At 42.3% G+C, this 14,721-nt stretch overlaps 1 protein-coding gene across 4 annotated transcripts in view; it reads left to right on the plus strand.

Annotated features, from left to right (window-relative positions):
• The window catches only part of Cdc14a (cell division cycle 14A), a 166,842-nt gene that overhangs the window by 81,240 nt on the left and 70,881 nt on the right, over positions 1-14,721 (plus strand). For all 4 annotated transcript variants that reach the window (XM_048352046.1, XM_048352048.1, XM_048352045.1 and 1 more), the window contains exons 6-7: positions 4,176-4,242; positions 6,415-6,477. In XM_048352046.1, the coding sequence (XP_048208003.1) occupies positions 4,176-4,242; positions 6,415-6,477 (130 nt within the window). The remainder of the gene's footprint in view (positions 1-4,175; positions 4,243-6,414; positions 6,478-14,721) is intronic.

Here is a 14,721-nt window from a genome sequence, read left to right on the forward strand (position 1 = left end):
TTCCCATTTGTAGCCTTCCAAGCAGCTAGGATTATAAGCACAACCCACAGTCCTCAGCTGTGAGGCTGTCAATTCCGCAGAATAATTAATGTACACAGTCAAATGATCATGGCAGATGAGGATAAGAGCCTCTTTCAGGAGGAAGTCGAAAAATACATGTCCCCTTATACCTCTCAACACATGTTTGGATTACTGAATGTAAATGAATGAATTCATGAGCCTGATTAAACATAGAAATTAAAAAGCAAACCACTAAACAATTTGGAATGTTAACTGTGGTAAAAACTGTAGGAGTTTAAACATTCTAACATATTGTTACAGTGATGGAAATCCTAGAAGTTCTCTGTAGCCCGTGTGTGTGTGTGTGTGTGTGTGTGTGTGTGTGTGTGTCTCCATGTTTGGTTCTAGGGCTTGAATTTAGGGCCTAGATGCTGTCCCTGAGCTTTTTTTCGCCCAAAACTGGTGCTCTGCCATTTGAACCACAGCTCCACTTCCAGCTTTTTTGCTGGTTAAATGTCTCATAGACTTTTCCTTCCTAGGCTGGTTTTGAACTGTGATCCTCAGATCTCAGCCTCCTGAGTAGCTGGGATTGCAAGTGTGAGCCACTAGCCACCAAGCTTCTGTATAGCCTTACTAAAGTATCTGAGCCAAGCCAGTGAGTTTGATATCATATGAAAAATTTAGAGAAAATTATCTTGAACATCATTGTTTAGCTTTGTTCAGTTAGTACTCTGCCAGAGAGAGGAGAAGGAAATGATCATAAAACAGCAGAATAGGGCTGGGGATATAGCCTAGTGGCAAGAGTGCCTGCCTCGGATACACGAGGCCCTAGGTTCAATTCCCCAGCACCACATATACAGAAAACGGCCAGAAGCGGCGCTGTGGCTCAAGTGGCAGAGTGCTAGCCTTGAGCGGGAAGAAGCCAGGGACAGTGCTCAGGCCCTGAGTCCAAGGCCCAGGACTGGCCAAAAAAAACAAAACAAACAAACAAAAAAAACAGCAGAATGGATTTGGGGTTCATGCAAAACGAACAAACAAAATGAGACATTAAGCCCCTTGAGTTAACAAAACGTAATCGTATGATATTATAGAAAAATTTCTGGGTGAGCTCCCAGATTCCTTAACTTAGCCATATCTTTACAGATATTTATTATGTATTTTGTACCAGGTAAGAAAGAGACATTGGTGGATGTTGAAGGCTTTGCTCCTGCCATTTTCAGTGGTTTCAGGGCAGAATATTCAAAGAAGCACACCTGGATGTAATTTCAAACTGTAGTTAAGACCAGAGAGGAGGGAAAAGTTGGAGACTGAAAAGTTTGGAGACTTGATCTAGCCAGGGTGCTGCTGGAGATCCTCCAGAGATTCCTGATCTTTGAGATCTGAAGCAGCAGTGGCGGGAGCAGGAGGAGGAGTAGCAGGAGGAGGAGCAGGAAGGGGAGGAGGGGGAGGAGGGTAGCAACCTGGTCAAAGGCTAGTAGGAAGAACATGGGCTTACAGACACAGGTTTTGTGGCCCAAGTAGCTCAGTGAAGGCGATGGGACACAGAGAATGAGGGAAGGAGGAATGAGGAAGCTGCAGAAGGGGAAGGAGGGGGGGCAGGTGGCACAGGGCCCTGTGGTTGTGTTAATTTTTTTTTTTTTGCCAGTACTGAGGCTTGAACTCAGGACCTGGGTGTTGTCCCTTATCTTTTTCACTAAAGGCTGGCACTCTACCACTTAATCTCTCATTTGTGGCTTTTTGCTGGTTAATTGGAGATATGAGTCTCCGCTCGGGTTGATTTTGGAGTAGCTGGTATTACACAGGTGAGCCACCAGTGCCTGGCTGTGTTCTGGTTTTGAATTTTATCTTGACAACAATGGGAAATTAATGCAAAGATCTGTCGTCCCCCCCCCCCCCCCATATGTCTCTGGCTGCAATGGAGAATATTTATTGGAGTATGGGTAGATGTGGAAAAGGAGGTTCCACCAAAAAACCAAAAGTGGAGCTTAAGTGGCTTAAGTGGTAGAGCACTACCTTAAAAAGCTTAGGGACAGTGCTCAGGCCCTGAGTTCAAACCCCAGGACTGGCATGTGTGCATGTGTACTCTCTCACACATACAGACATATTACATAATATATATTTATTTCTTCAAAATTATAAGTTATCAGACCTGCTTCTAACCCTTGGATACCTTTTGGGGTGTGGGATTGAAATCAAACCCCAGGCCTTTTGTATATCAGACAGAACACTGTACCCCTGAATGACATCCTCAGTCCCTGCTATATATTAATTTTAAAGCACATATTGGAAATTGCCTTTTTATTTTGATAACTTTAATGAAATGTAATTGTTTGCTGCTAATCCTATGTATTTATTTTTATGCCTTTAACGACATAATGACAAAATGGGCTGTAGCTTTTATCAGACTGGATCTGTGATACAAGGTTATTGAACTTTTGCTTTAAAGAGACAGGTGCCTGCAATGGAATATATTTTTATAAACTAGTGTTTTATAGTGGGTCTCTGTTTTTCCTGGCTATAATCCTTAAAATTTGCTTCTTCAAATATGGTTTACATCTTTACAAGATGGTTGAAAAAGGACTTATTTTGTTTCTTCTGGCTATGAGTTCAGAAAGTATAGAAAACAATAACAAAAAATTCCCTTGTGAAGCCAGGCTTCCATACCTGAAATCAGCCTTCCTGTTTACGTAGGTTAGCTTTGAGGTTTCCAGACTTGGGCCACACTGCTGTTGAACTGTTGTGCTAACTCAATTGTGTTTCCTTTAGCCTCTCCTCTCAGGATTCTGAAATTCAGTGGTGGTGAACTTGAATTTTAATTCTGGGCTTAGTAGCCCCAGGTTTACGTTGCCTTGGACGGGTTATGATGTAAAACTTGGTTTTATGTTAATTATATCTGACAGCTCTTTAAAGTTTGTGTTCACCCTGTGGAACATCTTTTGGGGACTTTCCCAGAGGGTGTCCTTGGGCCAACCTTGTTTGGAGCATCTGACTTGGTCAGGGCAGATGCCTGACAGCTCTGTTTCTTGGGTCAGCAGTGGGGCCTGGCGGAGGGATGGGGAGATAGGAGGTCAAGTTTCCTGCTGTGGACACCTTGGAGCAGGGCTAGTGTAAAGTTCCAGTGCCAGTTTTTGCTTAACTGATCTGAACTTGATACTTCAGTTTTATGTTGCCTAAAGCAGGCCTTCTAAGTGGCTATAAAAATGTCAAGTTAAAAAGCCTCAATTTTTGTAACTGAAAGTTTCTACTTATCTTTTCTTTCTTTTTTCTGTTTATTTTTAATTTTATTTCTGCTCCCAATCTTTCTGAAAACATTTCCTGGAGCATTAGAAGGGTTCATGATCTCAGCAATTCTGAGATGATTATTGAAAATCATGACTGCACTTTACCTTTCTTGTCTGTTTGTTTGTTTTGATAGGTGAGAAAGAACATTTAATGCCTGGGAACAGTTGCTAGATTCTGGTACCTTTCCATGCTTGTATATTGACCATGTTCTTGCAAACATGCTTGCAATAGTGAATGCTTTAATGAAACAGCCCAATTCACTGTAGTCCTTAACAGTTCAGTGTCCTATGTGGAAAGACTTGACATTCTTTTTTTCCCCTTAATCTGGCAACAGTCTAGTGGAATTTAGCACTTATCATTGACTTCATTTCACAGATGAGGAAACCAAAACTTGCAGAGGTGAATTAACTGCTCAAGTTCATGCCTCCTCTGTGGCAGAGAGGGATTTAAACCAAGGTAGTTGGATTCTAGAACTTGAGCTATTGAATCTGCTTTCCTGCCAGTTGTGCCTGTTGGATTCAAGCAATTTCAGAGGTGCTTCCACTTCCAGGCAGAACTAGCTAGCAGGTTCTGGTGGGTTGCCTGAGTTTCCCATGCCACAAGCTGTGAAGCCAGGCAAGTGTGTGTCTGACTGAACATTCTTTTTTGTTTTGTTTCGTTTTTTTGCCAGTCCTGGTGCTTGAGCACTGTCCCTGTCTTCTTTTTGCTCAAGCCTAGCACTCTACCATTTGAGTCATGGTGCCACTGCCAGCCTTTTTTGTTTATGTGGTGATGAAGAATCGAACCCAGGGCTTCATGTATATGAGGCAAGCACTTTACCACTAGGCCATATTCCCAGCCCCGACTGAACTTTCTTAATGCAGGCCTTTAATGTTGTTTGTTTATGTTTATAGGGATGCTTCTTTTGGAAATTGCACTTACAATCTCACCATCCTCGACTGCTTACAAGGTATCAGAAAGGTAATCACAATTCTTCTTGCTGCCGTTGGCCTACTTAAGTTGGAAGAGTGGATCTCTACTGCATGCATGTTGTTGGAAAAAAGGGAGGAGGGTGTTAGTAAGCCCAAGCCTCTTTACTTCCTGAAGTATATTTGGTTTATAAAGTATAACTAGCCCATCAGTTTCTACAGGGTCTGATAATTTGGAAAACACCAACTGCCACAAATCTGCATCTCTCTATACTGAACCTGTGTAGGAGCCCCTCCCCCAACACCCTATCGTGAATTTCCTAGGAAGTACAGTATAACAGCTATTCATATACATCATCTTTCCATCATATTAGGTATTCTAAGTTTTCTCAAGATGATTTAAAGTACTTGGGAAGATGTGTGTGCTTTATATGCAAGCACTACACCATGGATCTTGGTATCTATGGAAGGTTCTGGAATGGATCACTATAGATAGGGAGGAACAACTATACAGACAACAGGGCGAGCTGGGAAGAGGGAGTGGGAGAGACTGCCCTTCTCATTTCAGCTGTTTGTGTTCTCAGACATGCTGAGTCTGTCATTCACTTAGCTTCATTATCGGGATGGATCTTGGTGTGGGAGAGGCAGGAAATGATCTCAGCTACTGGTGTCTGCTTGATTCTATCCCAGACAGACTGAATCATAAACTGTGGAGGTGGGAGGTTGTAGCCCTGTGTTTGAACAATCTCTCCAGGTGATTTGATGCATGGCAACATTAGTTAGACCTCTTTAGTTATTTTAGATATGGGATGGAAAAGTTATCCTGAAAGATTTTTGCAACATATTTAATTTATACACTAGGAAGTCATCCAAGCTAAATTGGTTCAGAGTCCACCATTCCACTTGAACACACAGCTAGTAACTGTTATTGGTCAAAAAATAGATGTTACATCACCTGTTGCAGTGGTAATTTAGTATCAGCAGTAATTCTAGCTTGAATTTCTTTCCCTTGGTGTTCTACAAAACCAATTTCGCTCTGTTTTGAGAAAATGAGTATGATAAATACACTGTTTGATATGCCTTTTTGATTTTGATATTTCACATGAAAAGTTTTTTTAATCTCTAAAACTTTCAGAGTTTGAAAATATTTTTTCTTCCCAAACAACTATGGGAATATTTTAGTTCACTCCTGCATACTTCCAGTAATATCAGCTAAGAGCTTTTATGAAGAGATTACTCCACATATAGCTCATAATTATAGCATTTAGATGGCATGCCTGAGTGGGGGGGGGAAGAAATAATGTATTTATTGTTACTATTATTATTATTACTATTATTATCTGGCTTTCCTTCTATCATAGGCTGTTTTTATTATAACACTTAGGAAATGGAGAGAGTTCCCACTGGAAAATCTTGGCCCATTATTTTGGTAATGGGTGTCTGACATAGAAATTTACGACATCCTTCCTGTAGTACAGAAAGTGTGACTTTACTCATGAATACAGTTTCTCTAAACTTGTTTGATCAAATGTCAGGCTCTACTCAAATACTCAATGAGGCGTTATCTGATGAGGATCTGATATGTTTAATATCTATGCAACTGAGGTACAGAGGCTCACATTGTGGCTATTTTTGTGACAATGAGTTTGCTTCTGAAAACTTATATGGAGCCTGACCACATTTTTGCCTTCTAAGGGAAAATAATTTTCTTTTTTTGGCCAGTCCTGGTCCTTGGACTCATGGCCTGAGCACTGTCCCTGGCTTCTTTTTGCTCAAGGCTAGCTAGCACTCTGCCACTTGAGCCACAGCGCCACTTCTGGCCGTTTTCTGTATATGTGGTGCTGGGGAATTGAACCCAGGGCCTCATGTATACGAGGCAAGCTCTCTTGCCACTAGGCCATATCCCCAGCCCCGGGAAAATAATTTTCTGACTTTGATGTGATGACCTGGTCATAGGCATAGTTCATGTGTCACATGCACATGTGCAGACATGCATAACACGGCTTAACCACAAAGTGCAAGGAAGGGAAGTGAGTGGCTTCGAGCCTATTTTTCTCACTGTCTTTTCTGGGCTACTGTGTATGGATGGCCTGAGTTGCTTTCTTGCACCAGGTTAATGGGGATCATTTTCTAATGAGGAATTCTAGAAAGGATGAATGTTTTTTGTTTTTTTTTGTCAACTTTGTGTGAAAAAAAACAACACTAATTCAGATTCTGCTTTTAGGGATTACAACATGGATTTTTTGACTTTGAGACATTTGATGTGGATGAATATGAACATTATGAGGTTTGTACATTTAAATTTTTTGCAATGTTTAGTAACATGTTGGTTATCTAACACTTGGATATGAGCAAATTTGGGGCTATTAAATAAAAACATTCATGTTGCTTATTTATTTATTTATTTAAATTTCTTTTTTTGAATCACAGTTCACTAAAACTGTAATTTCTCTATCTTATTAACCCTTCGTTGTTTTGGTCCTGATCCTGTTGCTTGAACTCAGGACCTGGACAGACACTATTCCTTCCTTGAACTTTTATGTTCAAGGCTAGTGTTCCACCACTTGAGCCACAGCTCCACTTTGTGGCTTTGTGATAGTTAAGTGGAAGTAAGAATCTAACAGACTTACTTGCCTTGGATGACTTCAAATCCTGATCCTCAGATCTCAGCCTCCAGAGCCACCAGTGTCAGCTCCTATTACCAAGCCTTTATTGACAGTCACTTTACACTTTTAGTTTAGAAGGAAAAACAACTCCCAGGTATAGTTTAATAGTGAACTTTAAGTTTTATTTTATTTTATTTTTTTTTTGGCCAGTCCTAGGCCATGAACTCAGGGCCTGAGCACTGTCCCTGGCTTCTTTTTGCTCAAGGCTAGCACTCTGCCACTTGAGCCACAGCGCCACTTCTGGCCATTTTCTGTATATATGGTGCGGAGGAATCGAACCCAGGGCCTCATGTATACAAGGCAAGCACTCTTGCCACTAGGCCATATTCCCAGCCCTTTTATTTTTTGACAATACTGGAGTTTGAACTCAGGGCCTCCTGCTTGTTAGGCAAATCCTCTGCAATTTGAGCCATACCCTCAGCCCTTTTAGGCTTTAGTTATATTTTTGGATAGGGTTGCAGTTTTGTCTGGGCTGGCCTTGAACCTCTGGATTGCTGCTTTCCAAGTAGCTGAGTTTGCAGACATGAGCCATCATACCAATACCTTTTATTTTAAAAGTCATATTTTCTCTCACACAAAACTGTACTTTTGACTCTATATACATTTTATGTTGAAATATGGTTGAATGCATTTTGAAGAGTTGAGTGAATCTTTTTTCCTCCATTATTAGAAAGCTTTAAAATAATGTTTTGTTTGCTCAGAGATGTGATGGAGTATTTAGGGCAATGGCTGCCTAATTTCATTTCTTCACAGGTAGGGTTGGAAACTTTGCTTTGATCATTCCACACCATATTATCCATACATTCCTGTGCCTTATTCTATAGAAATGATTGTGCTTCACTCTTGCAAGCCCTCCCCACCCCAGCACTTCTCAAATTCTTGTCTACATGGCATTTCTCATTGACCCACAACAGACGGCTGGAGGAAGATTTCACTCCCAAGATATTCAGGGCATCAGGATGCTCTTTGCAAAAAAGTATTTTTGTTCTAGAAAGTGATTTTGAAACAGTTTTCAGACCCTAGATCCAAACTCCAGGAATCCCACCCACCTAGCAGGTGTGGCTATGCCCATATGCCAGATGAGATCTGATGAAGGGCATCTACAGGAAGGTAGCATGTCTTCAGCCATTTGTCTTAGGATAAGCAGGGGGGTTAGGGGACAAGGGGTGAGACAAAGCATGTCCAGTTAAAACGACACGCTCCTGCTCCTGCCTCTTGGTTCTTCCTTCCACCCAGTCTATGTACAAGCACTTACATGTAAGCTCATCTTATGCAGCATTGTGTGATGCTGTTTGCACCACTGTGTTTTCTGTGTACCACATGAGAACTTGAGGGCCAGAACCGTGCCCTGCTCATCTCCTTAGGAATAAGTAACTGAGTAGCACAGCACCCTCATTGAGGAAAGGCTTTCAAAGCTTCTAGAATGAACTAATGAATAACTATAAAATTGCATGGTTGAAGATACCTCAGGTGATCTCTTTTCAATAGAAAGTGACTAAGATTTGTTCAGAATCCATTCTGATTTTGCAGGAACCCTCTGGGGGAACAAATTCATTATGATTAAACATCTTGAAATGACATTGCTTTCTCTCATCAGTAGCCAATCTAGGCTGCAAGAGTGACTAACAAAGAAAATAAAATCCCAGCTGGGAGCTGGTGGCTCATTTCTAGAATCCTAGCTACCCAGGCGGCTGAGCTTCTCAGAGGACTCTGGTTTGAAGCCAGCCTAGGCTGGAAAGTTCATGAGTCTCTCATCTCTAGTTAACCATCAAAAAGCCAGAAGTGGAGCTGTGGCTCATGTGGTAGAGCACTAGTCTTGATCACAATAGCTCAGGGACAGGGTTTAGGTACTGAATTCAAGTACCAGGACCAGCCACAAAAAAACAAAACCAAACCCAGTTATTTGCAACACAGATTGCTAGTTTTTATAGTCTAAGGCCAGGTCTGTGTGTCAATGGAGTTTACTATGTGAATAAGAGCTATCTATGAATTGTCATACTGACCTGGTGGACAGACTACTGATTTCTGTCCTCCCCCCCACCTCCCACCCCGTCTGGGGGCTTGAACTCAGAGCCTGAACATTGGCACTGGCTTCTTTTTGCTCAAGGCTAGCACTCTTACCACTTAAGCCATAGTGCCAAGTCTGGCTGTTTTTTTCATATATGTGGTGCCAATGAATTGAAGGCAGGGCTTCATACAGGTGAGGCAAGCACTCTACCACTAGGCCATATTCCCAGCCCTGATTTCTGTCCTTAAGCATTTACCTTGAAGACCAGCCAAGAGGTCTCTCATCCCAAGAAATCTTCTCATTGTCAACAGCAAGAATGTCATTGGTCACCTAACGTATAACATGTCAGGGTTTTGCTTTGGATTTTGATGCCCAGAGCAAATGGAAATTTGTAGTACTTATTTGTAGAATGTCATTCAGGCACTACTTGCCTCACTGGCCTCTTGTGAGCATGGGCTGTGACCTGGAAAACAGGGAACCTACTTTCTACTTCCACTGGGGTTGTGAATTCCTGCTGCAGTCCTGGGGTACAGCAGGCCCCCAGAATGCAGGTGTGTAGGTATGTCCTGCCTTCTAGAGTGTTCACAGGCCTGTGCCTCCCACTGTGACTGGACTAGGAGAACTATTAGAAGCATTCCTCTGGAGCCATGTGGTAGTTTTGGTTTTACCTCTCCAAGGCCACATGTGTCTGCCTATAGCTGCCTCAGTTGTTGACACATCTGTGAACCAGCAGCCCCCATTGCTAGTTAAAGATCATGTTGGTGTTGTTTGTAAGATATTTTGAGGTGTACCCTGTCCCCAGGAATCCCCCATGTTTTCCCCCTCTGTTTTTAATGATTGTATACTCCCTGTTTATTCTTTGACCTCCAAACTTCTTACAAGAAGAGTAGTCTCTAGAACTAATTCTGCTCTCACCTCTACCATTACAGTTCGACTAGAACTTCTCTTGCCAACACAACAACTTTGCTCACCAATTCAGGCTGTCTCCTGAATTCCTGTGTAGCCATTCTCTAGTTTAGGAAACACAGCTTTCTCTTTCTAACTTTGTAAGGTGCTATAGCTTGCATTTTTCTTCCTCTTCTCTCTGGCCATCCACCTCCTTCCTTCCCTCTCTTCCTCTCTTCATCTCTTCCCCTCTTCCTTCCTTTTTCTTTCTTTTTCCTTTTTGCCTGTCCTGGGGCATGAACTCAGGGGCCTGGACACTGTCCCGGAGCTTCTTTTGTTCAAGGCTAGTGGATCCACAGCTCCACTCTGGCTCCTCCTCCTCCTCCTCTTCAGCTTCCTTTTCCTCCTCCTCTTGTAGTTTATTGGCAGAGTCTCATGGACTTGTCTGCCTGGGCTGGCTTTGAACCACGATCCTCATTTCTCAGCCTCCTGAGTAGCTAGGATTATAAGCGTGAGCCACCGAGCCCCTGGCTTACTCTGCTGCTCTGTAGGGCCTGATGGTTTCTGGTTGGATACACTTTTGCATTAGAATGGCATCAGCAGACTTTCAGACTTTGACCACATTTTCGCTCCCTGCCTGTGTTGTATCAGCAGAGACACTACAGCTCTGGGTCATAGGAGTGGCCTCTCCATGTCCTGAGCACCCCACGCCTAACTGCTCCCTCCCTGCCCCAGCTATCTCCCTCTTCCAGCTGCTGCTCATGGAGGCAAAGGTTCCCCCTCCGCAACATCTGACTTAGAAGTAGATCTAATTTAATTATTATTTAATGCCAAAGGATGTGGAAACTTAATTTAAAGCCAGACAATCCAAATGTTGACTTTGTTCTAAGCTCATAAAGTGGCTGTCTTTATAGCATATTTGTATCTAGGAAAGAGAGCCCAACTCTCCTTGCTTTCATTAATTGGTTTCGAAGTTAGGAAAATATAAGTAATGCACGTTTAAAGTAAATATTTAAAAAGACATTGTAGCTGGCTGCCAGTGGCTCAAGCCTGTAATCCTAGTTACTCAGGAGGTTGTTATCTGAGGATCATGGTTGGGAATGTGGCCTAGTGCCAAGAGTGCTTGCCTCGTATACTTGAAGCCCTGGGTTCGATTCCCCAGCACCACATATATAGAAAATGGCCAGAAGCGGCGCTGTGGCTCAAGTGGCAGAGTGCTAGCCTTGAGCAAAAAGAAGCCAGGGACAGTGCTCAGGCCCTGAGTCCAAGGCCCAGGACTGGCAAAAACAAAAAAAAAAAGCAACCCAAAAACAAGAGTCCTATCTCCAATTAACCACCAAAAAGCTAGAAGTGGACCTGTGGCTCAAGTGGTAGAGTGCCAGCCTTTAGCATAAAAACTGAGGGATAGTTCCCAGGCCCTGAGTTCAAACCCCAGGACTAGCACACATGCATGCACATGTGCACACACACATGCGCGTGCCTTTCCTCCCTCCTCCCTCCCCCTGTCACTTTTGTAACCTTTATACCTCTTATATATTTGCCTGGTGGCATTTAGCCAAGATGAATGGATAAAACTGAAATGATAGTACCACCTAGCTCATGGGTTAAATGAGCTACATGGGGAACACTGGAGCCTTACAGTGGAGCTCCCACTTGGTGCAGTAATTATTTGTCACACATTACTGTTATATGTCATTCTCACTTATCTACAACTCCATTAAATGCATAAATAAATGTGGTTTGTTTCATGTATGGCATCAAGTCACAATCCTTGCTATATAAGAAAAGCTTAGCCAGTGTCTGAGTGAATGTAGAATTATCCCTCAAAGTTGCTTATCCAACTTGTCAGAAAAAAAAAAAGTATGAATAGGTCTCAAAACGTTCAATCTATTGACTTGTCAACCTTAAGCACTACCGTGAGAGAGAGAGAGAGAGAGAGAGAGAGAGAGAGAGAGTGTGTGTGTGTGTGTGTGTGTGTGTGTGTGTGTACTTGGTCCTGGGCCTTGAACTGAGGGCCTGGGCACTGTCCTTGAGCTTTTTCTGTGTTCAAGGCTAGTGTTTTACCCCTTGAGCCATGGCCCCACTTCTGGCTTTTTGGTGTTGCATTGAAGATGAGTGTCATGGACTTCCCAGGCTGTCTTCAAACCTCAATCCTCCTGTCTCAGCCTTCTGAGTAGCAAGGATTAGAGGTATGCACCTCCCGTGCCTGGCTACCTTTTCCATTTTACTGTAGAGCTGCACCTTCAATTGCAAATAGGCCAAATACTTTTTAGTGTTTGCACTGAAAGATGTATTTGTGAGCAGCATGATAAAGGCACAGATGGATTTCTTAGAATTGTAAAAATTTCTGCCTTCATGTCCAATTATATTTATAAGTGTACTGGGAGAGTACAAGAAAAGTAGGGTGAGTCTTTTGTGGATGGAAGAAGCCTGAAGTGAAGAATAGCATATTTTCAATATATCAGCTTCAGAAGCTATACTGTTAGCTGAGGGATTTTCTTAAAGTGAGAGATCTATAATCTCCTTGTTTCTAGACAGTGGCTATTTTTTTTTCTTGGAAGACATTGCTTAATCAACTATACGTGTGTGTGTGTGTGTGTGCGTGTGCGTGTGCGTGCGCGCGTGTGCATTGCTCCTGGGGTTTGAACTCAGGGCCTAGGCACTGTCCCTGAGCTTTTGTGCTCAAGGCTAGAACTCTACCACTTGACCCACAGCTGCCCTTCCATATTTTTGGTGGTTAATTGGAGATAAGAGTCTCACAGACTTTCCTGCCTGGGCTTTACACTGTCCCTTAATGCTGGGATGAAGTAAATTGAGTGAGCTCCTTGGCATCTATTTTTGAGGTTTTATTTATTTATTTTTGCCAGGCCTGGGGCTTGAACTCAGGACCTGAGCACTGTCCCTGGCTTCTTTTTGCTCAAAGCTAGCACTCTACCACTTGAGCCACAGCGCCACTTCCGGCTTTTTCTATGTATGTGGTGCTGAGGAATCAAACCCAGGGCTTCATGTATACGAGGCGAGCACTTTTACCACTAGGCCATAGTCCCGGTCCAAGGTTAATTTTATTTTACCTTTTCTTTATTTTTTTTTTAAAGAAGTTGTGCTTTAGAGATGTTTTCTGAGTTTGCTTGTACATGCATTGGAGAAAGGCAGAGCCTGGTGATATTCATTTCCAGGCGCAGGTTCCCTGGCCTTGGTCATCAAATGATAGTTCATGGTTCCCTTACATTCCCAGTTCCCATGCAAAATTCCAGGCCTTTGACATCCACCCATGAAAAGCATTTCAAAGGGTCTCACCCTCTAGAGAGTCACACAAGGTGACAGTCTCAGCAAGGGTTTTAGTAGAACGAGATAAAATTGGAAGAAATACAACATTTCCTGTTCTCTGTGCAGGAAATGGGGAATAAAAAATGTCAAAAGCTGCAACTTGCTTGCTATTTTTTTTTTCAGGTTTAAATCTTAAGACCTAAATCTCTTTATTCCATTAACCCTATCCAAAGTGCTAAACATAGCTGGAGATTATCTTTTTGAGTAGGAAGATTTACTAATATTTCTTTGATTTCCTGAGTGAAAGTATCTTACAGATATGTTTGATTATGAACATAAATGATCACCTTTTTTTTTCTTTTTTCTGTTGGTTGTGGGGCTTGAACTTGGTACCTGGGCACTGTGTCCCTGAGCTCTTTGCTTAGGGCTAGTGCTCTACCACTTTGAGCCACAGCTCTACTACTAGTTTTCTGGTGGTTAATTAAAGATGAATTTCATTGTTTTTCCTGCCTGGGCCAGTTTTGAACTGTTATCCTCAGCTCTCAGCCTCTTGAGTAGCTAGGATGACAGATGTGGGCCACCAAGCACCCAGCTTTATAAAAGGCTACTTTTTAACCAACCAGATGTGCATGATCAAAATAAGCCCATAGAACACAATATATTTATCCTTATTGGGGGCCAAGGACACAGACATAGTGAATGTAGAAACTTGCTTTTTTTCTTTCTTTTTAGAATTGTTTTTATTCTTTAGATGATTAGCACATATCTTTATTTGTGAAGTTTAAGTAGTGTTTTGAGCTTCATCATGATTCAAGACCAATGTGGGTTCATTAGTTTGAGACTGACTTAAACAAGAAAATAGTTAATTGAGGTAAAGAGTTGCATATCTGATTTTTTACTCAAATTGTAAGTAAGTAGCAATATGTGTGCACTCAACACTCATGGAGTCTCTGCAGATTTTACTTAGGACATTAGGGAAATGTTACGCTTATTACAACTAGATGAAGTCCGTATAGCCTTTTCAAGGTGTACTGTAAGGCTTCCATTACCACCTTTTAAGCACGGAAAAAGACACAGGCAGCCTTCTAAAGGGAACATTGTATAGTCAAGTTTCGATTTTCATGCCAACCACAATGCATAATGTAAGCAAGCAAAGGAGTGGTGCTATCTTTTCCTTGATGGCAGTGTTCCAGTTTATTTAATAATTATTATACAATTGAGTGATAGCAGAGTACGGAGTTATTATAGAAGATTACAGTCTCCACTCAGATTCCTGCCACTGAGGTTCTCATTCTGTGCAGTCATAGATGGTCTTGTCTGAAGATGGAGACCAGGGGCTGGGTCACGGCATGGAGAAGACTGAGTGAAGAGGAATCCACACATTTTGGGCATTTTTGCTCATGGCTAGTTCTCTACCACTTGAGCCACAGTTCCACTTTGGCTTTTTGGTGGTTAATTGGAGATAAGAATCTCACAGACTTTCCTGCCCTGGCTGTCTTTGCACCTGGATCCTCAGATCTCAGCCTCCTGAGTAGCTGTAATCCTACAGGCTTGAGCTACCAGCAACCAGCTTTCAACTCCCCCCCCCCCTTTTTTTTTTAACCCTCATAGAGTGTATAGAGTAGAGGCTGACCACTGGCGATCACTGTCAGCTCATTGGTATGTTTTATCTGGTTTCATAGTAATCCCAAACCTGCTTCAAAAT

Source organism: Perognathus longimembris, chromosome 7 (genome assembly GCF_023159225.1).
Source record: "Perognathus longimembris pacificus isolate PPM17 chromosome 7, ASM2315922v1, whole genome shotgun sequence".
Taxonomy (NCBI): Eukaryota; Metazoa; Chordata; class Mammalia; order Rodentia; family Heteromyidae; genus Perognathus; species Perognathus longimembris.